Source organism: Pteropus medius, unplaced genomic scaffold (assembly GCF_902729225.1).
Source record: "Pteropus medius unplaced genomic scaffold, Ma_sr-lr_union100, whole genome shotgun sequence".
NCBI lineage: Eukaryota > Metazoa > Chordata > Mammalia > Chiroptera > Pteropodidae > Pteropus > Pteropus medius.
In genome coordinates, this window is record NW_024340849.1 from 47693963 (window position 1) to 47719768 (window position 25806).

A 25806-nucleotide genomic window follows, 5' to 3' on the forward strand; every position below is an offset into this window, starting at 1 on the left:
CTCTACTCAGCAAATCTGAGGACAGTAAGGTATTGTGACCAGGGCTGGGTAATTCTTGGCAGGACTCTTCACTCTGCCCACATAGAAGACTGTCCTTACTTTGAACACTAAACCAAGGACAGATATTGATACAATAATCTCCATGTTGAATAGGACCTGTACCTTGTCCATGGCTACTTTTTGAACAATTTAGTTCAGATTTATGTGAGTTACCCTCCATAAGCCTGTACCTGGCAAGGGGCAGCTCCTGCTGCTCTGGGAAATTTAATTGCCAATTGTCTGTTTTTACTCTAGCATTCTAGGACTTTCTCTCTGGAGGCCTTGATTCGAAGGCCTCATTGTATGATTGCTCCTGGCTTTAATCTGGCTTCTATGGGAACAAAGCCAGATAATCAAGGTGGGTGGTCTGCTGGGGGGAATGGAAATGTCATTGATTAAAACTCGCAAGTCAGGTGAGAGAGGCCTGAGTTTGGGATAAGGCATGAAGTTAAAAAGAAACCGTATTATTTCCAATTGGAAATGCCAATGAAGCATTCAGGCAGGTATGTCCAAAAGGCTGACAGTTCTACAGCAGCAACAAAGTTCCCTGAGTGGATGAGGTACACCCACCATGCATGGAGAAGAAAAGAGGGCAGTTCTCACAAGTCTCAAGTCTCCCTTGACTATCTACAGACAGAGCCTCTTTTTATTCTAGGTGAAGGAAGGACGCAGAAGGTCTGTGAGGAGTTACATATTTCTGCTATCATTCTGGGGGCTGGCTGTTGTGTCTGTCCAGGCAAGTTGTAGCATTTTGTATACTGAGCAAGGCAGCACCTCTATTGAATGCTTGCTGCTTTTTCAGTCACGGACACACGGGTTTTGGAGAAAGGAACAGAATAGTGTTTCTAGAACCATTTTCAACTTCATCTAGAAAAATTAACTCAGGGCTGAGAGGAATGAGGCACGTGGAGGTAAACTGAACCCCAGTATTAGGAACTGCAGAAGAAGGTGGGCTGCAAAGCTAACCCCCTTCTCGTCCTAACAGCTGTCTCATGCATGGCTTCATTTCTACCGGGAACCTAGAGTGTCATTTAATGATGAGACAGAATCACACAGACTCTGAAGTGCTCCCAAATAGATGACGTCAGCTGGCAGTACCCACTTTTCAGACGAGGAGTGGAATCATCAGTGACGCAGGCAGCCGTGGGGCCAGGTCTCTCCACCGCGGGTCCTGTCGTCCTGCTCCATCGGGCATTTCAGCCAGCGGAACTGGAGGGGCAGTTGCCAGACGCGGTTCTGTAGAGCCAGGTCCAGCTGCTGAGCGGGTCTGAGGCAGGGGGCACTCCGCCAGGGCCGCCCCGGGGTGGCTGACGGCGTCTGGGGGCGTTCCTAGGGGCCGAGGAGGTCAGACCCGAAGCCCCGGGAGGAGCCGGCAGGCGGCCACGTGACCGACCGCGACGGGGCCGGCGGCCCAGAAATAGCAGCGGCGGCGGTTCCGCCCGCGGGCGCCGGGAGGGAAAGGCGGAGACTGGGGAACGCTGGCTCGGCGCGGGCGCGGCCCCGGCCCCGGAGGATGCTGAGCCCCTGCCCGGACCGTCCCGGAGCACATGATGGCGATACGGGAGCTCAAAGTGTGCCTTCTCGGGGTGAGTCCTGCGCCGCCCTCCGCCGGGGACACCCGAGTCCGTGCGCCCCCTCTTATCTCCGCGCCCCTGGAGCCCGCCCGGGTCTCAGCCCTGCTGGGGTGCGGGTCCGAGCCTGCTCGCGAGCTGTCTCCACTCGTCCCACCTCCGGCCGCCCGTTTCCCGGGATCCGCTCGGGCTTCGCGCGCTGGGGAAAGGCCGGGCCGGGCCCGGGACCCTGGTGGCTGCGGGAGCGGCGGCGCAGCCTGGCCGCGGCTGCTGCCCCTACGGCCGCGGGGGGCTTTCTCCTTTGTTTTTGATAATTTCCTTCCGGCGGAAACTTTAAGGTACTCGGCCAAGGCGCCGAGTCCTCTTTTGCCTCCCGGGGGCAATTGGTTTATTCACATTTTAAAAAGAAAGCCTTGATAGAGGTGAGAATGCGCGAGGGGATGACTTGGCTGGAAGGCGAAGAAAGTACTATAGATTGTTGTGCCCAGAAAACTTTTCGGCCCCGGATACAGGCGGGATGAGAAAGTCCTTCTCTATCACCACTTCCCTTCCCAAAGTGAGTCTTTCTGAGTTTGAAGAATCGTGAAAGAACCTAGAAACAAAGACAAAAGCAAACACCCCCAGCTGTGGGTTCCGCAGACCTGTCAGAAGACACAGGGCAGTCCCTCGAAAAGCGCCCCAGGGACTACAGGGGCTGCTAAGGGCCATTTTTTTTTTCCAGGGGTGGGGACATCAAATTCCAGAATTCCTTCTTTTGAAAGAGCTGGTTTTAAGCCGAGTTTTCAGCAGCCTTCAGTGACCATGCCTAGTTGTGCTGCCCTTGGCAAATCTGGTCCCAAGAAAACCATTTCCTAAAAACAGCAATGTAAGAGTAGAACCATTCTTACTTGTCTCAAAGAAATACTAACTGGTCTGTCAAGATGGATGTACAGGAAGCGTATAAAGAGGAAATGATTCTAGGTTAGGATTGAATCGTAGCTGACTAAGGGAGTGTTGAGGTTCCATCTAGGCTCTTCTGAAACCTTTGGCAAGACAGTGTTCTTGACTGTCTCTCATCACTGTCCTTTGCCAGAACTCTCATTTCCACTAAATGGTCTGGTTGGCCTGGAATTCCAGGGCACAAACTCCCCAGTGTTCCTGCCCCCTGGCTGGTTCCGCCACAGCTGGGATCTGGAGAGGGTGTTGCTCTGGTCTTCTTCTGTGACCTTTGTCAGTGTTGTAGGGGTGGGTTTCACTGTCTGCCATGCTCTTTAACATAGTCCGGGCAGCAATTCCAGGAATCCCATGTTTTCCTTGTGAGGAATCATTTCGGCCTCTAAGAAAGTCTTCAAAGACTTAGAAGGCATGTCATGTCCCAAAGAATCAAGTGTCAACTGTGACATGATTTGTGTGTGTCAGGGTTGGCTTTGTGAATAGATGAAATGGGGAATGTTTTGCTTCCCCCCTCCCAATGTTTTCTTCCTTGTCATCCACTTAGTTGGCACAGGCCCTGCCCCATCACATGAATTATTTTCAAGTTCACTATTCGATGAGTCTCTATATCCTACAAGGAAACAGATCATGTGGAAAGAGCCCTGTACCAGGAGGCAGCAAACTTGGCTTCTCATTATTTCTCACTCACTAGCTTTGCAGTTTGGGACAAGTATCTCAGTCGCCCCATCTATAAAATGGTTACAATAACATCTTCCCTTTTTAAGGCAGAGGATTATACCAGATGATCCTGTCAGATATGTGATATCATTTCCTGTTAACCTAAGATTCCAGGGTGGCAGTTAGCAAGCCTGGGAGATGAGAAAGCTGGAGGAAATCCCTTTACTTCTTTTTCTCTTATCTCTGAGAATGAAACACGCTCTTACTGGCTTTTGGGAGACAATGCCTCACCCTTGTTTGCTAGTACTTTGCAGTGGCTCTGTTGGTAGGAGATTGAGTTTGGAAGGGAAGAACAGTTCCAAAAAGCAGAGCAAGAAAATATTTCTGGGCAGGCAGAGGCTTTGAAGTATCAATTATATTATACTACGTCTGTGGCCGCCTTTTTTTGAGAGTGGCTCTAGATTTTAGTCTTACTCAGGTCAGAAGATATCTTATTTGAAAGGCCAATGACTTTATTATCCACACCGAGTAATATTTGTTAAGTCCCCTAGTGTGGCTGGTCCTGTGCTGGGCAAGATGTATGTGACAGCTTATGTTCTTAGCGGCTCATCCAAATAGGGCAAGTCGATGGGTGAGGCCAAAACCATTGTAACTGCCTTGAGTTTGCTCTCTTGATTTAGAAGAGAACTCTGGGTCAGTGGCTGGATGATGGCATCAATACCAAGTCCAAAAGTCCTTTAAAAAATTTAACAGGAGCCTGGAGCTCCTTGATTCTTCGTATTGGGAGATCTGTGAAGTCTTGTATGCAGCTAGCATTCGTCTTCCTGTTGTTTAGCCACTGCTACATCTCCCTGAAGTCTCCGTATGACCAAGACCCTAGCAGCCAAAACCTCTGTTGAAAATAACTTTCTCTTGGGCCCCCTTGAGAAGGTGATGGAGAATGCGGACTTCCTAACTGGATTCTTGTCTCACTGGAGAGGCCGAGGGGCTAGTCTTTTTGTGAGTGGTCGTTTGCCCTGATTGCTCAGTGATTACTTGGGGACATGCTTCCCGTTTAAGGTGCAACAGCGTTTTGGGCATGGGCAGAGTAAGCTTTTATCCCTTTCAGCTGTAATCTCTTGCTCTCTCCATGGGGTTGGAGGTTCCTGACAGGAGGGTTATTTGCAGCAGGTGGAAGTGAGAGAGAGGGCCAGATGGTATGCCTTCTCTACCTGTACCTGTGCCTTTCAGAGCCCTGGTGTTAGGTATGTCTGATCTTATTTCTTTTGGAGAGTATTCCCAGATGGAATTGACAGCATTCTCTGAATGCTTTGTGTTCTTGGAAAAACTAAGGACTCACAGAGCCTTGGATTTCTTTAGGCTCCCTGTTATAATTTCTTGGCTTTCATTGTTCTTACGAGTGGACTTTCTCTTGTTTATCCCAAAGCTTTTGTGAATGACCTTTCCTGGGATAAGCCAGGCTATCCGTGGGAGCTTCGTGCAGGAGGGCGTGTTTGATAGGGGTCCTTGCTGGACACCTAGGACCCCATGTGTTCTTGGCAATAGAGTGTCAGTTGTGCCGCTTTATATCTTAACTAGCATTATGAAACATGTAGCTTAAAAACAACTCCCTTAAAACAGCAAAGTATGTTAAAAAACTAACAAAAACAATATTGAGGCAGCAACTGTTCCAGCCCCAAAGGTGGAAAGCTTCCCAGGATGCATTTTTAACACACATTACCACGTGGCAAACAGCAAGGGGAGAGGAAGAGGAGAGAAAAGGAGGAGGGGGAGGAGAGGATCTTTTATTATTTCCTCTGGGTGTGTATGTGCGTACACTTAAAAACTGCTTCCGGATGGAATCCCAAAGAGATTTATATTTGGACTTTGGTTGTCTTGACAACGGTTTAGAGTTTTCTGCCACTTCCTCAACAGCCGAAGGTGTCCCTGTTTCTGGTAAGGAACTTGGCAAAGCCTCTTTTTTTGGCCTTTGTTGGAATCTGTATTGTGATTCATCACTGAGCAGTCAAATACCTGAGATTTGGTGTGACATCTGGGCAGTGGGGGCTTCAGATACGTACATACAGTGCCTTCACATGAAAGGACCTTGTGGTTCCTGAGGTAACTAGGACTTAAAAGTGGAACAGATTTCTGCCCACATTAAAGCAGATTAATCAGAGCTGTGGAACCTCAAATGGATTGCTTTGAGCAATAGTGAGCTCCCTGTTACTGAAACTATTCAATAAGGTTACCTCAATTTGTTTGGGTCATTGTGGAATGAATGGATACATAATAAGGGGGGCACTGGGTTAGGCAGCCATCACATTTACTTTCCAAGTCTGAGATTCTGTTAACATACTCATTATTTTTTTCTTTCCAGAAACTAGCATTCCTTTTGGGGGTGACGGGTATGCGAGAGGCTAGCAATTTAATACAGTTTTTACCACACCTGATTTCTCTATTAAATTGAAGTCCTTGTGGAAAGTGTGGGTCAGCATTGGTGGTGCTAGGTAGAGAATAAATATAAACGATATAGTGGGCTGTCTTCTCAGCAGTACCCAGTGTATAGTAACCTGAAGTACCCAGGCCAAGGTGATAGAATACACCAGGGTTGCTTTGTTTTCTTTTGTTCAGGATCAGCATCAGTGCACATCTCAGATTTCAGAGCTCAGCGTGTCTCTGGTGTATATATAAGAATCATTTGTGGAGCATTTTCAAAGTTCTCATGGTCCCTCCCCATCATTTTGTCTAAAGCTCTCAGACCTGTGGCCCTGCATCTGCCCCAGCCTAGTGTCACTGTTTTAGGGGTTGTGTTATACCCTTTAGGTATGCTCCAAGGCCATGGCCATTAGAAAATAGAAAACTTTACATTTTAAGGTGCTAGGACATAAAAAGATTTCAAGTGCATGAATTAGAAAAGGTCCTCAAATTTAATTGTGTCCAACAAACTATTTTAGTGCTCACATGTCTATGCAGCTACTACACTTTCATTCGTCTTGGTTTTTATAATTTATGTGTTTGAAAATGAGACAGGCATTCATTCACTCAAGCATTCACCATTTATTGAGCGCTTCTTTCATGCCGGGAGCTGTGGGTGGCTACAAGTAGACAGGACAGCTGTGATCTCTGTCACCAAAGAGTGCTCTGCCTTTCTCAGCACTTGGACATACTAGCAATGAGCTAAACTGCATGGCTTGTGTTCCTGTGACAGCAACAGAAGTAACAGAGTGAATATGATAAATATTGACTGTCTACCATTTTATTAGACATGACGTCAGGTGAGGAGCAGAAAGTTTTGCTCAAGGTCTGTTTTTAGTACCTGCTGTGCTAGCTTTGCCAGAGATAGAAAGTAGGGTGGGGTTATGGCCCCTGCTTAGGGTGGAGAAGCTCCTGGTTGAGCAGGAAAGACAGGCAGGTGCATAGGAACTAGTATCCATTGCAGCTGTTACGAGTGGGATGCTCGGGTGTCACGTGGTGCAGTGAGAGGTGGTGGAGTTTAAATTAAATACAGGGAAGACTGGGAAGGGAGCAATCCGGGAAGGTCTGTTGGCGTGGGAAGGATTTGAACATGTCTCAAAGGACAAGAAGGGAAAGGTAAGCGTGGGCCCTAGGCACCGGGGAGAGCAGGTGGGGAATTGGACCTCAGGTATTTTCTGGAGGGCTGAGGTGGTTGGAGGGTGCGAGGAGGCAAAGAGCACAGCCCTTCCACTTCCATGCCGACTGCTCTCTTGTTGACCCCACCGTCTCTCCAGTGTGGGGGCTTTTATTTTGTAACTCCCCTCTCCCCATGCTTTACCTTGAAATATTTCAAACTTATAAAATAGTCGAGAGTAGTACAATGAATGTCTGTAGACCTCTCACCTAGATTCAGTAGGGGTAACATTTTGCCACTCTTGCTCTCTTCTTTCTCTCTCTAATGTATCTAAATAATAAGAAACTTTCTGAACTAGCTGAAAGTTAATTGCAGACGTTATGACACCTCGCCCCTAAATACTTTGGTATGTATCGTTTAGGAAAAAGGACATTCTCCTGCACAACCGTAATAGCGTTATCTCACATAGATATTATCTCACACAGATAACAATAGTATGGAGCACAGAGTCCATGTTCAGATTTTCTAGTTGTCCCCAGATGACTTTTACAGCTGTTTAAAAATCCAGGTTCCAGTTAGAGATCATGTATTACCTTTGCTTGTCAGGACTCTCATCTAAAACAATTCCTCTCCTTTTTTCCACCACAATATCGATGTTTTTGCGGAATCCAGGCCATTTGTCTCATAGAAAGTCCTAAGATCTTAATTAGTCTGACTGCTTCCTCATCGCTTCTTCCAGGTTAAGTATTTTGGCGAGAAGACAACATAGGTGATGTGAAATGGTCTTATTTTTTATGCACTCATGTACAATATTAAAATATTCTTTCCCATTTACTTCTATGGCACTCATTCAAAACATATCTCATCGCTTCTACAAATGCTAGGCAGTGGTGTGTTTGAACAAAATGGACAAAGGGCTATGACCCTGTAAAACTTTCATTTTAGCAGGAAGCTGGGAAAAAATAAATTATATGGCTTGTCAGAAGCTCATATGGAAAAAAAGAAGTGACAGAGCCAAGTGAGGGTTGCAGAAGCTCCAGGAGGTGGGAAACAGGTTGGCAGGATGGTGGGTGATTGTGTGTGTTCAGCCTCTGTCAGGAACCAGATGGGAGCATCACCTCTAGGGATGACTTTGATTCTGCAACTTCAATCCCATGGTGCGGTCTCCGAGCTGCTGAGAGTCACATATGTCTTGAGGAGCCATAGTTTTCATTCTAATTGCCTAACTCTTTCAGCAGAAGTAAGGAAAAGGAAAGTGGGATTTAACATTGGGGCCATTGAATGAGTTTCTCACTGTGGAATCTTCTGTATTGTTGTGTCATTTTCTCATATATTTCCTTGCTCCTGATGCCTCAGACCTGCTCTGACTTCTCTGGAAGTCATGAAGGCGGCTTTTGCTGGCTCAGGACTTAACCCAGAAGGTAGCTAGGGCACTTTCAGTTCCGCAGAGGTGCCTAGAAAATGGTTTATCAGGTTGCACGGGCCCCTCAGGAGAGCAAGCAGAACCTTGGGGAAATCATCTTCCTCCTATTTTCTTTTTGAACAAGATACCAGAGAACTGGATGCCTTTGTATCAACAGTATTTATTTATCTAGAAAAGAAAGATAACTAAACTCCCCAATATTACTTATTTTGTCCAGAGAGAGGAAGAGAGGGAGAGAGGAAGGAAGGGAGAAAGACAGAGAGGGAGGGAGAGACACAGACACATATAGGGTATCTCGCAAAACTTGCCCTCTGCTGGCAAGGAGAAAGAGCAAACTGTTCCTGTGTTTAGTTTTTTTTTCCTATTTTACACTGATGGCAAACTAAAATAAGAAAGTCCTCTTTTTTTTTTTCTAAGAACATCTCATAGCATTGTACTATATTCTACTTCATATACATATTTCATTTTAGGAGCTAATATATTTTCTAAACTTTTTCACAACCAACTTCTAAAAAGGTAATTTTTTATCATAAAGTAATCCATGTTCATCTTGATCCAAATGTGAATCTAGTTATGAGGTAGGGGAAATGATTAAGTAGTGAAATGATGCATGTTGATTTTGGTTTGAGATCACAAAGACAAGGGATACAGGATGAGGTCTTTAACGTCCTCTTTATAATGACATGTAATTGTACCAACTTGCCTATGTCTTGTTTTCCTCTACTTAGTTCGACATCCTGCAGGTGTGAAGAAATCATCCTGCCTACCCTTTACCTGGCTCACCTGCTTGGAGCTCTTCTTTCCTTGTCTATTGTTATACATTCAGATACCTGCTTTTTTATTTTATGATCAACATCAAGCTTACCATATTGCCCTATATTTCTTTTTTTATATCTCTGTTCTTTTCTGCCCTGCAAAATCGTTTTCTTCCACCATTTCAATTTGTTTTCTTATTCTCTTCACTTCTCATTGATGAGTCACTAGTCTGTCCTCCTTTAAAGAGGCATCCAGGGCTTAGCTCTGAGAGGAAAATGTTTCTAACTCTGCTTTTCACTTGCTCTCCTCTGAGTATGGAGCATCACCTCTCATTTACCCAGGGAGTGGCTTTGCTTCTGCAACTTCAGTCTCATGGTGTGGTCTCCACGCTGCTGAGTGCCAATGTAGACCAGAAAACTTGGCCAGGCTTACCCTTTGGAGAGTAATGCAAACATTTTCTGAGTCTTGTTGTTTTAGTTCTAAAAACAACAAAATAAGTCTGTATAAAATAAATAAAGATATAACTAATGGATCTTGTGCTGTGAGGGATGACTAGAGATGTGCGGCTGCTATGTGAGAGGCTCACAGAACAGTTTCCCATAGAGAAGGAGACTCTGTCCTTGAGGTGTACAGCCCAGCAGTGTGCTTGGTCTGAGAAGGCTTCGGTGCGAAAGATTAAGTACCAACACCAGACAACTCTGTAGGATGTCATATGATGCTTAATTGCCAAATGTTCTCAAGGTGAGAGCCAGTAGAGGGGCAAGGGAGGGATTATGGGTGCCTGCTGAATTAACTTGGGTGCAGAAGAGGGAAATATTTGGGAGGGCAGGAGTAGTTCTGTTTACATGATGCATACATGAACAGGAAAAAATTCTGAAAAGACTCAAATGTCAAAGTCGTTGTCCTGAGTGGGGCGGGGGCTCATTTGTGCTTATAAATAACTTGTTTTTTCTCCTTCTCTATGTTGGTTTATTAAGTGCATATACACTATATAGATAATTTAAAACCTACAAAAAATTACTGCAGGGCCCAAGGAGATATTTGATGGGTAGAGATCTATTTGGTTTTTAGTAGAAATGACTGATAAACTGATAATAAAAGTGGAAAGTAAACTTGGGTCAGACTATAAAAGGGCCTTGAATGTGAAAGTTAATACTCTAGGGTGGTGAAATGACAGGTGTCATCAGTGGGACATAGACTTTGACTTACCTGGTAGTGCTGTGCTTTTATTTGTGCAGGTCTTTGCTTGGGCTGCCTATTCCATCATGAAAGGCAGCAACCTCTGTTTGGGGTGTAGCGTGTGACCTCTTCAGTGGTGAGTACTATTTTCTCACCATTCTCTAGTATTTCTCAAAAAGGACTTTAGGAAAGTTACAGGTCTGCTGGTCTGTTATGTGGGGCCTACAGGTTTTCTGTGCCTGTTCATTTCAATGCTGTTCCTTGAAAAATAAGTGAAAGTACATCTTGGATCTTCCAGGTGATCATCTTATAACAAAATTGTGTGTCACAACTTGAATGCCCATTAAATCTGATTAATGAGACAAGAACTGAGGCAGAGTTAGTACAGAAATAAGGCATGGGGGCCATGTGAATACCAGGTGATTCTGTGGCACGTGCTGCAGATGTTTACCAGGTACCTGTTCTAGGGTTTGGCACACAGCAGATGACAGACAAACCCAGAATCCCTAGCCTCATGGGGCTGACATTCTAGTAGAGGCAATAGACAGTACCTAAGTGCCTAATATGACAGATGACGACAAGTGCTATGAGAAAAAGAAAGCAGGGAGGGGCCTAGGAGAGGTGGTTGGGAGGGTGGTGCTTTAAGTAGAGGTTTGAGAAAGGACTCACTGAGAAGGCCTTTGAGTAAAGACAAAGAGAAAATGTTCATGAGCTGTCTGGGCCCTTGCGGCAGAGAAGACCCCAAGGCTAGGATGAGAGGGGCTTGCTTGGGGAGTTTGAAGACCTGCAGGCAGGCCACTGTGGCTGGAGCAGAGTGACCATTGGGAAGAGAGCAGAAGAAAGTTTGGGGGCCTGATTTTGTGGGTCTTGCGGCCAGTGTGGGAATTGTGGCGTATCCTGGGAATCCAATGGGAAAGCCATTGAAGATTTTTGTGCAGAGCAGCAACCCAATCTGACTTATCTTTTGTGAGGATCTCCCTAGCAGCTATGTGGAGGGTGGGCCATGGCCACAGGGGGATGCACGCAAGGGAGCTGGCTGGTGAGGGACTGCTGCTGCCGTCCTGGTGGGAGGCCAGGTCACCGTGAGCGCAGCAGTCTAGGCGGTGAGCAGGGTCCCACTTGGGCTGTTCTGAAGGTAGAACTGAAAACTTTGCCCACAGATTGTGTGTGGAGTGTAAGGGAATTAAACCGTTACATGGCACATTGTGACAGAGCATCTGGCCTCAGAATCTAAAATAGCCCTGAGCTGTTTCTGTCATAATAGACTAATGCCAGTTTGAATGTTAGTGGATTTATAGTTTAATTTGTGTTTAATTAATACACTTATCTTTATTTTGTTTTACAATGGCATAAATAGTTTGTGTGAACTTTTGTAATAATTAAAGTCTACATTGGGGTCCATGGGATTGCTTTTTCCCTTAAACAAGCCTGTAGAATCTTAAAAAGATCTGAGGAACACTACTATAACCACTGAGGTCAGCCATGGCTAATGGAGGCTTTTGTTCCCTGATAAAGTGTGGGTGTTGGCAGGACTCTGGGAAAAGAAGGCTGCATTCCGGTGATCATTGGTCCCTGGGCACCACCAGGTGGAACGTGGAGGTATGTTCTGAGCGATGCTGAGTGTCTGCTTGGAACGCTAGTCCCAGAGCAGCAAGTCTCAACTCTATAGTTTTACTGCTTTTTCTGGCATAATACAACTGATAGACAACCTTGAAAATTTGTCACAGATACTCCCACAGACATACATAGATTCTGTTGTAACCTCAAAGTGTGTATGACAAAAAAAAGCAAATAATCCATAAAGCTTTTAAAAAATGCTTTTCTCATAAAGGCATTACTTGTATAAGCATGTGAATCATGAACTCAATCATTTAAAGATCTTCCAAAAACAATTCAATTAATAAATATGGTATATCAAATTTTTAAAAGACCTCTGTTTAAAAAATGAGTTGTATTATTTCTAGACCTCCACCTCATAGATTAATTTTAGTAAGATAAGCTAGTATATAATATTGTACAATAAAAATGTAAAAATGTTGTTAAAATTATAATTGCTATAAACTACTGGTTTGCATATGTTGCTGCTGTTAATGTGAATCGCGTTGTTGCTACCTCACATTTCACTTGCAACGGCTCCCCCCATCCCCTCCGGGGCTTTGGTCTGTAATTATAACCATCGTGTTGTGAACAAACGGGTGCATCCTTGTTCTTGCTTACGAGTGACATAGTTACAGATGCGCTCCTTGTGTCTTCGTATGTTTTTGACTTCTTCCTTATTAAAAAATACCCATGAGTAAAAGAAAAACAGTAATTAAAAACTTACAAACATTGTAATAATTCATAATTGCCCCTACCCCTACTCACAGCGACGTCAGTAATAGTTGAAAGGATTGCCATATGGTCCTGGAATGGAAGCCAAAACTTACTTCATTCTTTCCCAGTCGAGAAAGCACTTCAGAATGCTTTTGATTAAAAAGGATGTCACATACAGATGAGCTTGGAAATCACTCTAGTTTATGAGTATTGCCGTAAGTATAACAGCTGACATGTACTGACTGTAACTCATGTGTCAGACACTATGCTGAGTGTTTCAGTTATCCATTGCTGTGTAACAAACCGTTGCAAACTCAGTGGCTTAAAGTAACAATTATTCTTTGTCACAGTTCTTGTGGATCGACTGGGCTCAGATGGGCAGCTCTTGCTTGAGGTTTCTCTTGCAGTTCAGTCAGATGGTGGCTGGGTCTGGAGCTATCTGAAGGCTTCCCGACTCACAGGTCTGGTGCCTGGGCTGTGGTGGCTGGATCAGATGGGACTAACCAGGCATCTCTCTCCATGTGGCCTCTCTACACAGCTTGGACTTCTTTGTAGCATGGAGCCTCAGGGTAGTCAGCCTTGTTACATGGTAGCTGGTTGTTTCCAGAATGAGTGTTCCAAGAACCATGCACAGAAGCTAAAAGGCTTCTTGTGGCCTAATATCGCACATTCCAGAGTGTTATTCTGCCACATTTTATTAAGCAAGTTACTAAGGCCAGCCCAGAAGCAAAGGCAGAATTAAACTCTACCTCTTAAAGGGAGAAAAAAATTGGTGGCCATCTGTTATCTCCCCTGCCGAATAAGCGTTTTATATATAGTGTGGCATTAAAGGACTTGTAAGGGCAAGTTCTATTATTATTGCTGTCTTACTGATGAGGAAACTGAAGCTCAGGAGGTTGATTAACATGCACAAAGGCTCACTGCTGATAAACAGTGCTTCACAGATTAGAACCAGCTTTGTATGACTTCAAAACCCAATAACCTCTTTGGTGTGCGACAAACTTTTTTGTTAGTCACAAATTACTTGTTCGCTGGATCAGTAGAATAGGACTTAAAAAACATAAAAGCTCTTGTATTAATATTAATAATTTAATAATCCAAACCAAGTATGAAGTAACTCCATGGGATAAAAAGAGGCAAATTCCCACAATATCAGGGTCCTGGGCAGGTTTTTTGGGGGGTAAGATGATGGTTTCTCACTTCTGGGAATGTATTAGACGTGAAGAAGGCAAAGTGCAATATCAGGTAAGGTTGGATGTTGGTGACAGTAAGAAGGCCCTATGCACGATGACAATGACTACCAAACAACAATGCATGGTATTTGTTAGCATTTTACAGTTCACAGTGTGCTGCCCATATGTTGTTTCATTTAATCCTTAAGCAACCCTGTGTGGCAGGCATTTGGTCCCTGTTTGCCAGTGTGAGAAACTGAAGCTTAGCAATGTTAAAAGTGTTGTTCAAAGTCCCAGAGCCTGTGTCTGAGGAGCATCCTTGAGCCCAGGCTTTTTGGCTGTTCCCATTTCCCAGCTTGTGTGTCGGGAAGCAGGTATCTTAGTTTTTAGTTGTTTTCTTCTTTTACTCCCTCATAGGATCCATGTGAAGTGCTATATTTGGGTTTAGGAAATGTCAGTTTGCAAATTGTGATCAGCCTATCAGGAAGGCCAACCTGCTGGATTGTAGGGGCCTGCTAGATTTTAAAAGTTTGTAGGTCTGCCTGTTACCTGGACAGGCCTCTTGCTAGTACAGCGCAGTGAGAGTGGACAAGTCTTGGGCAGGCAGACATGATAACCCGATTATCTTGCAAATCACTTAACTTCAGGGCTCAATTTCCTCTTTTGTAAACAGCTGACAATTTGCATCTATAACCCTAACAAGGAATCCTGCTTGGCATATCATAATTCAAAAAATTCTCTTACCTCTTCCTCCCCAAACCATTTTATGTCCTGACAAACTCAAGACTTAGAGGAGTTTAAATAGATTCTTTCCATTAAGAGGGTCTCCAGCTTTGACCTTTTCTTCAGTCTGCTTTCCTAGGGCTTCTGGCAAGGTTGAGGTGCTAAGAAACAGCTTTTATTTTACTGTATTTTACTGTAGAGCATTATTATTTTCATGTATTTGACCAAATTTGTAACATGCTCTTTACATTTTTATATTGAAGTATAATATGCATACCAATAAAATACATATATCTTAAATATAGTACACAATAAATTTTCACAAATTGAATAGACCTATGTAAATGCTCAGATCCAGAAACAGAATATTAGTAGCCCCCTGCCCCCAGAAGCCTACCTTGTTCCTCCTTCCAGGCATCATCCTTAAAAAAAAAAAAAAAAGAAAAGAAAAAAAAAGTAACTTCTTCTTCTTCTGACATCTAACACCATAAAATTGTAGCATATAATTACTATAGAATCTTTATTATTTTTACCGTTTCTCATAATTACTTTGAAGTAATTACTAAAGTGGTGTCGTTTGATAGAGGTTCCTAAAACAAGAGGCTCCCAGTTTGATCCCGGGGCGCAGAGACTGAGATGCGGGCCTGGCTTTGGCGGGTGGGGCTGGGCAGGCTGCAGCCACCGGTGCCCAGTGCTATACAAATAATATAATGTTCTGGGTTTGCTGTCATGTGAAAGAGCAATGTATTTGAACACCTGTTTCAATCAATCAAACTATGAAGCATATTAGTTGTAGATAAATAAGCCTTTTAAAAGTGTTCAAAGGTGTTTGAAAACAATTCTTCTAAGTATTCAGAATATCATTTCCATTTTTAATGAAGAAAACCTTTCTATGATAAAACCTTTGCTAAGATCAGTCCTTCTTAAAGTTCTTTAATGACTAGACATAATACATACTTGTAAAGAATACAAATGGTACAGAAAGGTACAAAATGAAAAATAAAAGGATACCTTCCTCCTTCGCTCATCTATTTCTTTTGTATTTTTCCAAATATGGTCTGTTCATATGCAAGCATTATTTTCTTGTCTTTCTTACCTAAAGATAAACTTTTAGTATCTTTCCTTGTCAGTACGTATTGATCTACTTCATTTGTTTTAAAAGTCACATAGCATTCTATCACAACAATCTATCCTGATTTACGTAATTGGTGCCCTAATGATAAATGTTTAGATAGTTGCTAATTTTTGCTATTATAAATAATTCTGCAGTAAAAATATTTGTACCATAATTTTAATGTCTGTACGTGAAGTATATCTGTAGGATAATTTCTAGAAATAAAATGTTGGGTCAGAGATACATGATTTAAAAAATTTTTTATAAGGATAATGCAATATTAACCTTAAGTATTATACCAATTTATATTTCCTCTCAGTGTTTGAGGATATGATTTTCCATCCCTTTACCAACACTGAATATTATCAAACACTTATCTTCACTAAGAGTACAAGTTAACAATGATAAACTGTTCTGATTGTGTATCTTCAATTATGAATGACTGTGAGCATCTTTGCATATATGTATTGACTGTATTTTTCTGTTACTTACCTATTCACCTCATTCATACATTTTTTATTGGGTTGTTTTTCTTGCTGATTTGTGAGGACTCTTTGTATATTGAGAAACCAAATCCTTTGTCACTTGTGTTGCACATATTTTCCCTCAGTTTGTTGTTTTCTATTATATTTAGTTTACTGTATTTTTAAAATCATAGCACTATTTAAAAATCCTTATTTAGTCAAATTTGTCAGTCCTTTCCTTTGTGATTTTAGTGTTTTGTGTTTTGCTTTGAAAGTCCTTCCACATTCTAATATTGTAAAAAATTTTACCTATGTTTTTATTTTGCTTTAGTACTTTCATAATGTCTTTTTTTTAAAAAAAAAAAATTAATTATTTGATCATGTGGAATTTATTTTGGTATAAAGAGCTGGGAAGGGATTTCATTCTTTTAAAAAAAAATTCCAAATGCCTTGGTGGTTGCATTAATACCATTTATTGATTAATTCATTATTATTTACTGATCCGATATGCTATTTTTTGTTGTAAATGAAATCCTTACATGTATATAGGTCTATTTCTGGACTTTACATGATTTCTAAATTTGCCTAAATTTGATTGATTTTTAAATCAATCAAATTTTGCCTAAATTCTATTGATTTTTAAATTAATCAAATTTAGGCAAATTTAGAAATCATGTAAAGAAATTGGCTTGTAGAAGCTAAACGGTATAGGTGCTTTGAATGCCTGGGCCTACGAGTCAGAACTAGTTAACTGGTTTGCTCATTCAACAAGTATTTATTGAGCCACGATTAACAGGCAAGACTTTTGCTGGGTGCTGAGTGTATAGTGAGTTTTGATCGACTATGGCAATGCTCATCTTACTGAGAATAATCATGTGGAATATTGTCTATATTGAATTCATTCAGTCACTACTGGAAGACACTTTAATGAGTAAAAATTCTGAGGGTAGCTAAAAGGAAAGAGAGGTGTTGTAAAATGAACCTTAACTCGGGTGGTACCTGGCTTTGAAGCATAATGGCTTATGTGTTTGGATTGATGGTAGAAAAATAAGCAAGCAGAGTGATGAGTTACAGATTCCACCATCTACAGCTCTTGGGTATTTTCCATGTTGTGAATCTTTATTTTTTCCACTTTATTTTTTCAGTATGAGTGGGATCACTTCCCATGGAGTTAGTCCAGAAATTGCTTTGTCAGTGGGAATTGTGAGTCTAAAAGTTAGGGATAAATCAAGCTTAACATGTAACACAACCCATTTAAAATGATTCTAGAATCTAAGTTCTTCATCTCCCCAAATAATGAGCAGTGCTGGAGTCATTCTTCATACCAGGTGAAAGCTTTCTGTTGCACATAGTGAGAGTATGGACTATAGGGCATAGGCTTGATGGTCCCGCACTGTAATGCTGTGGTCCAGCATTGCTTGCCAGTCAGACTGGGTACAGACTGCTTCCATGAAGATAGCAAGAGCTGCCCCATTCTTCAGTATCAACAGTGATTCTAGAGGCACAGGCCCTCCTTTATTCTGACAAATTGCTCAGCCTAGAATTCTGACTTGTACTTGCTGCCTGGAGTTCCAACCTGAACCCCAAGCCTCATCTAATTTTCCTGGGTCTTCAACCTGCAGGAGTTGGCCCAAGGTGGGTGTGGACTATGCTCTTGGGACCATAGACTGTTGCCTGCCTGCTAGCTCCCTGCCTCCGTTCCCTGCTCTGTTGGTCAGATCCTCGTGCCCTCAGGCTCAACTCCCAGCTTTTCTGCAGCTGGCCTCCCCATTTGTCTTAGACTCTGGCCCATAGTCCCTCATAGTCTGAGAGAACCTCATACCAAATTCTTCTGGTGTTCTTCTAGATAAATTAGGGCCCTGAAGTTTTAAGTGGTAGCTATTGAAAAGTAGAGACTAAGTTTTTGGAGCGGGGTGGGTGGGGGGGCAGGGGAAGGGAGATTGGTAAAGTGAAATTATTATTTTAAAATATATATAAATTATTTAAAAATAATTTTTTGTTTTTTGTACTATTGTTGGTAAAAATAGGTGAATTTTGCTGTCATGGGTCTAATTCTTCTTAAGAGGAGTGTCTAAAAATGTGGAGGGAAAGGAGCATGTTTTATTTTGTGGGAGAGGATTGCTGTGCAGCGAGGGACCTGTGGGACCGAAGCTGGGTAAAGGAAGGAGGGATAAAACAGGGTGAAGCACTTGGGTCCCTCACACCAACATGGAAGGTAAATAACAGTATCTGTTAAACTCTGTCCATGCTGGGCACTGGCCAGACTATCTCCCTGCATTATCTCACTCCAACCCACTGAGGGGCAACTCTTATTGTCATCATTGTACAGTTGGAATGCAAGCCTCGAGAAGTTAAAAACGTGCTCGGGCCCCACAGCCCATCAGCAGCGGGACCTGTGTTCACCTCCAGGCCTGTGGACTTCAGTGACTGTGCTGTAAAACCAGCAGGCCAACCGCCTTCTGTCAAGGGGCAGTGCGGGGTGACGCGTGTAACCAGAGGGTATGGTCAACTTTGCTGCTTGATTGTGAATAAGCTCAAGATAAGCCTCAAAGATGATAGTGGCCAAGGTCACCCCACTCTGAGGTTTCGTTGTTGGATGCCTCGTGCAGAATGGGGATGGGGAAGCTGCTATTCCTAAGTCATTGGTTTTAAAAAATCCTGGGCAGTTGTGCCCACTTTTGGGACTGCGCTCTTGTGTGGAATGGAGCCTATCTGGGCTCCATCATGAGGGCAGCTGCAGTGCTGACATTTCAAGAATGGCCAAAGGAATTTAGAAGATGACCTTCGAATTCTTTGTCATGGGAAGTGTTTAAACAGAGCTAGGTGACCACACGGGGGACACAGACATGCTCCTTAAGTATTTTCGGTAGCACAGGATAGTATTTTGCACTGCAGATTTCAGGTTAGTACTGGAGGGAGAAGGAATACCATGGTTCTGAGCTGAGAGATGTCTGCCAGGCACCTTCTAGGAGCTGAGGAGGAGAAAGCGGCCTTGGCCCCCACCAGCCTTTTCAGCTTTAACTAGAACAGGCATTAATGTGCGCTTTTCCCACATTAACCTCTTAGAGGAGTTAGGCTACTGGACATTGAAATGAGGTGTTGAAGGAATTTTGAAGCGTTCTTCCTTTTGATTACACTTAAACTGTATGCATGTGTTCTGATTTGGGAGTCGAAGTCTGTTTGAGATTGGAAAGACAAATCAGGAAGGGTCTGACTTAAATGCCCACTTACAATGATTCCACAGCTCAGGCCTGCCACAGTTAAAGATTTGGGTTGGAATCTTTTTCCTTCAGCCTAGTATTTATTGAGATGGTAACTTTTTTTTTTTTGCTATGGAACTCTCTTATGTAAAGTGGTGGGGAAATGAAATCATAGTGAGGTTGTATGTCTTATTACTTAGCTCTAAAGTAGAACCTGATATTTTGCCATTCAATTTCACCATTCATGCATGTGAATTCATGCTTGTGAATGGTGAAATTTCACACATATGAAATGTGTTCACTGCTTTTTGAATTGATAGAACTTACTTTAGTTGGAATGTTAACCCTTCTGTTGCTACAATCCTCAAAACTCATGGGGTGGAAGACTCCCTTAGCTTAGTTTCAGATCAACTGTAGAGAACACTTCTCAGAGAACCTGAAAAGTGTCTGTGGAAGGAGTGGCTTCTCCCTTGAACTAGACTGAGTTTTGTCTGGGGTTGGGTGCAGCACCAGGTCTGAGTTGTACAAATTACAAAATTAGATGAAGGGAATGTGCTAGATGTTTGCGTCTTAGTTTGCGAATTACTAAGGAAATTCCTTATAGCATTAATTTAGGAGGAAAACAGATCCTGGCTTCCTGTAGAAGCTAAAAATGCCAAATTCCTCTTTGGCAGCTTGGTTTTGGGCACAGGACCTAGTTTGACAATCAAAGGCACACACTGTGGACTTTGCCCAGGAGCTGGACCTTGAGGAACTGGGGTGCCCCACATTGTCTGGGATGAGCAGTGACTGCAGCAGGCAGGCTGGGGCACGTGGTGCCCAGCAGACCTATGTAGCCAGTCTGACATGTTGATGTGATTTTGGCTGTGGTCACTGTCTGTTTTCCCAGTGCAGCTCTCCAAATTTCCTGAAAATCTTGAGTTAACCAGAGTTATGACTCTCACCATACCCCCTGTTAGTGTTCTTCAGGTAGGGAGGGTTAAATGAATCATACTCCTCATTTCATGCCATATTATCCCTGGTCCATGTATGTCCTCTCTTACTTTTTAGCTCCGATTAATTCATTTTTATCTCTTTTCTCCACTTCCTGCCTCTACCCAGCTCTGACCATTCTGTTGTGTGTATTGTGAGTCTTTTGTTTCTATGTCAGTACCTTTTCAGTAAATTCTTTTTTGCTTAAATGCACCACTTTGACCTCCAACCCTAACTTCAAGGTGTGGTGAGGTTATTGGGCCAGGTGAAAAAGATGTGGCAATGGGTTCAAGGAAACTTGGGTAGGTAATCTACAAGAGTGGAGGGATAAATCATATTAAGCGAAGGTCATGAGCAGTGGAAAGGAGAGGCAGTGCAGGTGAGAAAGGACCAGAGGAGATGTACAAAGGAGGTCCAGAGAAGTCCCCTTGGAGGAGGCACTTGTGAAAAATCTGACTGCATGGCACCTTGACCTGGTCTTGTATCCCAGTCAGCTCTGTGGACCTAGCCAGTCCATGGAGAAATAAGGGAGTGCCAAGGTGAAGACCTGCAGGGCTCAGGGCCTGAAGGCCACGTAGCCCTCCGCAGACCTGGCTTCGGTGACCAGTGCAGAAGAGATGGTGGACATAGGATGACAGAGTTCTTAGGTTAGAAGGGGTACTGGGATGCATTCCTTGGTTTTGGTGGCGGAGACTCCCTGGGGTGGCAGCTGCTTCGAATTGCGTAGCTCTAGGATCACATCACTGTGTCCATGTGCCACCCATGTAGGGAAGGACTTGCCAAGTGATCGAAAGCCTATCTCGTTCACCTCAGTACGATGTCCCAGGTATGTTGCGTATGATTTTATTCTCTCAAAATCTATGTCCTCTTTTTAAAAGGGGGCATTTTTCTTTACTCTTTACCATCTTGATGTATAAAGCAAATAACATCTTTGCCATTATTACAGCATTTTATTTTGATTCTAATATCTAGATCTTAAATCTGTAACTGATGCTCTAGAAGCATGCTACCCACTGTTATTACTGGTCTTTAATGTGGGTTCTTCCTGCCGGGACCGATGAGGCCAGAGCTGACTCAGGGCCTTCTTGTAGGTGACACTCAGTGACAACAGAAGCTTTGACCAGGGAGCCTTCTCTGTTGCTGAGAGGGGTGGGGTGGTTCCTACCCTCCCAGTTCCCTCTTGTTCATTTGTTGATCAGTAGAACCGAAATTTCCCAATGTATATGAATTTGCATTTATTTATAAATTCCTTGCCGACTCAGTATATCAAAATAGTGGCATTCATCCTCGGATTTTTTTTTTTTTTTGTAAATATTTGCTGGTTGTGTTAATATATCAGTTTTCCAAAGCTAATTCAGTAAATATTTGTTAATAGATTTGCCAAGGGCAATAGAAGCCTTAAGAGGGTTATGCTTTCAATTTCTACAAAGCCTTTAGATCGTGATGGTAATAAATTTGCTTTGAAAATGTTGTACAATTTGTGTTAGAGTACACTAAGTCATTTTGAGAACATAGTATTCTTTTACAGTGAATTTCCAAGATTTCCAAGTTTTGGTGGCGGTGTTTTGAGATAATTTTTGGATGAGAGGGGCAAGAGCTCATTATTTTTGTTCTTAAATTTATTCTCTAGTTTACTCTTTCAAATACCTATTAAAATTTATTACCTATTTGTACTTATAAATGTTTTATATCTCAATTGTAGAAATGGATCAATAGATTTATGTGTCTAGCAGAGGATTGGCTAATAAGTTTTGAATAGTGTCCCAAGGTGACACTCTCAATGTTACGACTTTCCATAGATGATGGATTCTGCTCCTGTGACAAGGTCAAGCACATAAAAATTCCAATCAAATGCCATAAAAAGCACAGTTCCATATGTCAGTTTAATTCTGCAGCAGTCTTTCTGTCAGCGTAGCTGGCGATTCCATCTGTTTCAATTTAAGATTAGCCCCAGTCATGCCTCTGTAGTAGATGATACCTGGGCTCTCCTCTCTCTCTCTCTCTCTCTCTCTCTCTCTCTCTCTCTCTCTCTCTCTCTCTCTCTCTCTCTCTCTCTCTCTCTCTCTCTCACACACACACACTTGCCTTATATAACATATGTAAAATGTTATATATAGAATGCTATAAATTTATATTATCTGCAATATAAAAGTATATTTATTTGGGTTGTAGTAGAGGCTGAGTGAATGGTATAGTATCTGTAACTCAATATATAGAGGGTGATACTGGTTTCTCTTTATGAAACAATGTTTTCATCATACTGCTTGGTATTGGGTGGGTAAATAATGCTGTTAATTATGTGCTACTACTAATGAGCAGATATATGTCATCCTGTCCTGCAGCTCTTCACCAAAAATGTGAAAAGTGGCCAAAGTGAATTGCTCGTGTTTATTATTCTCATTATGGGATAGCAGTAGATGTTACAGCATATCAGTCTTGGATTGGTAATAGGTTGTCATGAAGGCAGAAAATGGCAGGGTAGAACAAATTAACCTATACCTGTTACATAAGGTCAGGTAACGCTAATTGGTTATGCATGGAGGGGCTGAAATACTACATTGCATAAGGAATCCAAGCCAGGGTCTCTAAATAGGTCAGAAGGTTCCAACAGATACCTCACCCCCTTCTGCTTCTTTTAAAAGCTCTTGTTACTGAATGGTTATAAAAAGAGTTTTGTCTACCCTAACACTAACCAACAAAACAGGATTACCAACAACTTGGTCCTGGCAGGCAGCCAGCCTGCAAGCATTTAAATGGTGCTCGCTGCCCTGGCAACCCCACTGGCCCTGTGTGTGGAACTAGATGCAGCTGCTGAAGGACAAGTGCAACCTGACAGGGCAGTGAGCATATCCTGGTTCAAATGAGGTAATGCTGGCCAGGGCCACTGGGAAACCATGATGGCAGACAGACCACCTGCCCTACCCAATAGCTGGATATGGGTGGGTGGCCTTTCTCAAATAGGGACATTGGGAAGAATATGGGTTTAAAGAAATGGATTGTGATGCCTGGTATAGTGTCAGACTATACAAGTAAATCTCTTAAATTTGGATTTAGAATTTGTGAGAATTCAGACACAGGGCCCAGGAGGAATTTACCTGTATACCCCCTTTGAAGTGGTGTGCTAAGCAAATAGACAGGCTACAGATGCTATAAAGATAATTCTTAGCCTAGTTAGAAGAATATTCAGATTTTTAAATTTCTTAGGCACACTGTATTGATTAGGATATAGGCGCTGAAACAAGAGGTCCCAAAGTATAGTGACTTAAACAGGATGAAATAATTTCTTTATCAGTCCTGATAGCTGGTTCAGGGCTGGTTGGAGGCTTATGGGGTCAACACATTGCCTGTGCTTCTGTCTTGTTTGCCAGAACTGAGTCCCATGGCCACCTCTATCAGCACGGGTGACCAAGTACCCAGCTAAAATTCAGGGTTCTTTTCCTCATGGATGAAGGGGAGAGTGGGTATCACGGACCCCCAATAGTTCCTCCCATAAGCACCTTTTAAGTTCCAACAAGGTCATCACTGCAAGGCCAGCAACGTTTTGACTGGAGCTCTGAACTGATTCTTCTCTTAGACTGCGGACTCTAAGGAGAGAGAAGCAAGATAGGATTGTGGGAAGCGCATGGTGATTCCAGGAAGACCAACCAAATGACTGCATCCTGATTCTGTCACTTGCTTGAGTAGGCCTTAAGTTGGGTCATTGATCCAGAGACTCAGATCCCTCATTTGTAAAATGTTGATAACCAAATCTATCTCACAGTTATTGTTAAATAGTACAAGTAACATAAGAACATCAGGATCATGCCTGTAACATAAGTTTTCAATAAAAGTTAGTTTGTTCTTATTCTCTATGAAGAATCATAGAAGTCATCTACTTCCCTAATACTTCTAGAAAAACAAGTTGATTTTTTCAGAAATTTGATTAATTTGCATTATTGCACCAGGATCACATCACTTTACAGTAAAGGTATTATTATGTCTCTAAATGCAGATTTTAAAATTTTATTAATGGGCTAATTTTCACCGACCCAAAGGCAGCTCATACTGTCATCACACATCATCTTCTGGCTCCATCATACCAATGCTAGAATGAAGGGGATAAACAAAACATCAGGTTTCCTTGGGAAATGACATATGCTAGCTGCCTTACAGGGGTCTGCAGTGGCAGTACGTGGCCTCAAAGAGGCTTTGAGGTGGTCGTGAACGGCAGCCCTCCCTGCAGTGCAGATGTGCTTTTCCTGGCCTCTACAGCCTGCGGTCCCTGGGTATTAAACCCAGACCCTGCCATGCAAGATACTGGACTTGGGCAAGCGCTGGCAGCTGCTGCTTTGAGGCAGGTGTGACTCCTGCTGGTAGTCATTGGCACCCCTGCAATGTGGCAAAGTCCATAGTGAAGCAGCTCCAGAATCTGGTGCCAGTGCTAAGTGTCAAAGACTCAATACACGAGGACTGAAGTGGTGGGGACAGAACTGATGAGGCTTTACTGAGAATGGCTGTCATTGTCTAGGGTCTTCCTCTCCCTCCCCAGAAGCCAGCCCAGCAGAGATTCACACCCCTTAGGGCAGGCCACCAGGAAAGTCACACTCCTTCCCAGTACTACTGTTGTGCACATGGATGTGTGCCAGTACCCGCTCCCCAGCCGGGGTTCATGGGCACACACACAGGAGGCTGTCTGGAGTGCTTTGCTGGCTTTCAAGGGGCTGTTGGAGTAGAGGCCACTGCATAGCCCACCTAGCCCCCACCAACCTGGGTTTCCTCCAGCACCTGTGCATGCTTTATTTAAGTCACTGTCTGACTCACTGCATGTTGGTGATCCCTCCTGCTGCTCCATCCTTGGGAATCAACAGGGCCTGTTAGCTCCCTCAGGTGTGATTGCTTTCCACATGAACCCTGAGATTGCCATTTGTGGGGAGATTGCATGTGGAAATGCTCGCCTCATTTTTCCATGAACTCCCATGTCTTTTATGAACTGAAGCTCTTCCCTCATTCAGTGCCCACAGATTTCTTCTTCTTCTCCTTCTTCTTTTTTTTTTTGGTATAATTTGAGCCCTTTATTTGAAGAGAAAATTGGTTTTTGATGTTGATTTTGAATTAAAAAAAATGTTATAGGTTTTAACTAGAAGCTTACTTATTAAAATGTTTAAGAAACTTATAACATGAAATAATTCTGTAGTTATAAATCCTAAATCCTTCAGCATTCATAGCAAATTAAATGACACACTCATTATTTTTAACTCTCTTGTTCTACTTAGTTACATTACATTCAATCAATACAAACCAAATTTAGTTTTTTTCCTCAGCTCCCACCCTCTCATCTCTCTGCTGGCTACCATACTTGTTCCTCTTTTTGTATTCCCTTTTCCTGGTAAGGGCATCACCATCTCCCACAGGTTTCTTGGTGCTGCAGGGGTCTCTGGGGGCAGGCAGGGAAAGTGAGATAGTGGCCTCTCAAAGTGGCTTCCAGGCCTCTGGCATGCTGCCCTCTCTCCTGTCCAAAGCTGTCCCCAGACCATACCAACAGCTTGTGAATAAGACAGAGTTGAGTTCACTGCTGACCACCTGGTAAAGCCTAAGTATTGGCAGCATCTCAATAGCAGTGGGGGGGGAAGGTCTGAAGATTGAGAATCACAAGTTTGATTTAAGGTGGTCTTTCAAAGCAGGAACTTAGGATTGGATAAGAGTCATGACATCACAATGCAGGACTGGCAGAAACAGAGAC

At 43.0% G+C, this 25806-nt stretch overlaps 1 protein-coding gene across 1 annotated transcript in view; it reads left to right on the top strand.

Annotated features, from left to right (window-relative positions):
* The first annotated feature begins 1237 nt into the window (after positions 1 to 1237).
* RAB31 (RAB31, member RAS oncogene family) overlaps positions 1238 to 25806 on the top strand; it is a 115617-nt gene continuing 91048 nt past the window's right edge. Inside the window, exon 1 of the mRNA XM_039845898.1 lies at positions 1238 to 1625. Coding sequence (XP_039701832.1) covers positions 1587 to 1625 — 39 coding nt within the window. The 5' untranslated portion in view covers positions 1238 to 1586. The remainder of the gene's footprint in view (positions 1626 to 25806) is intronic.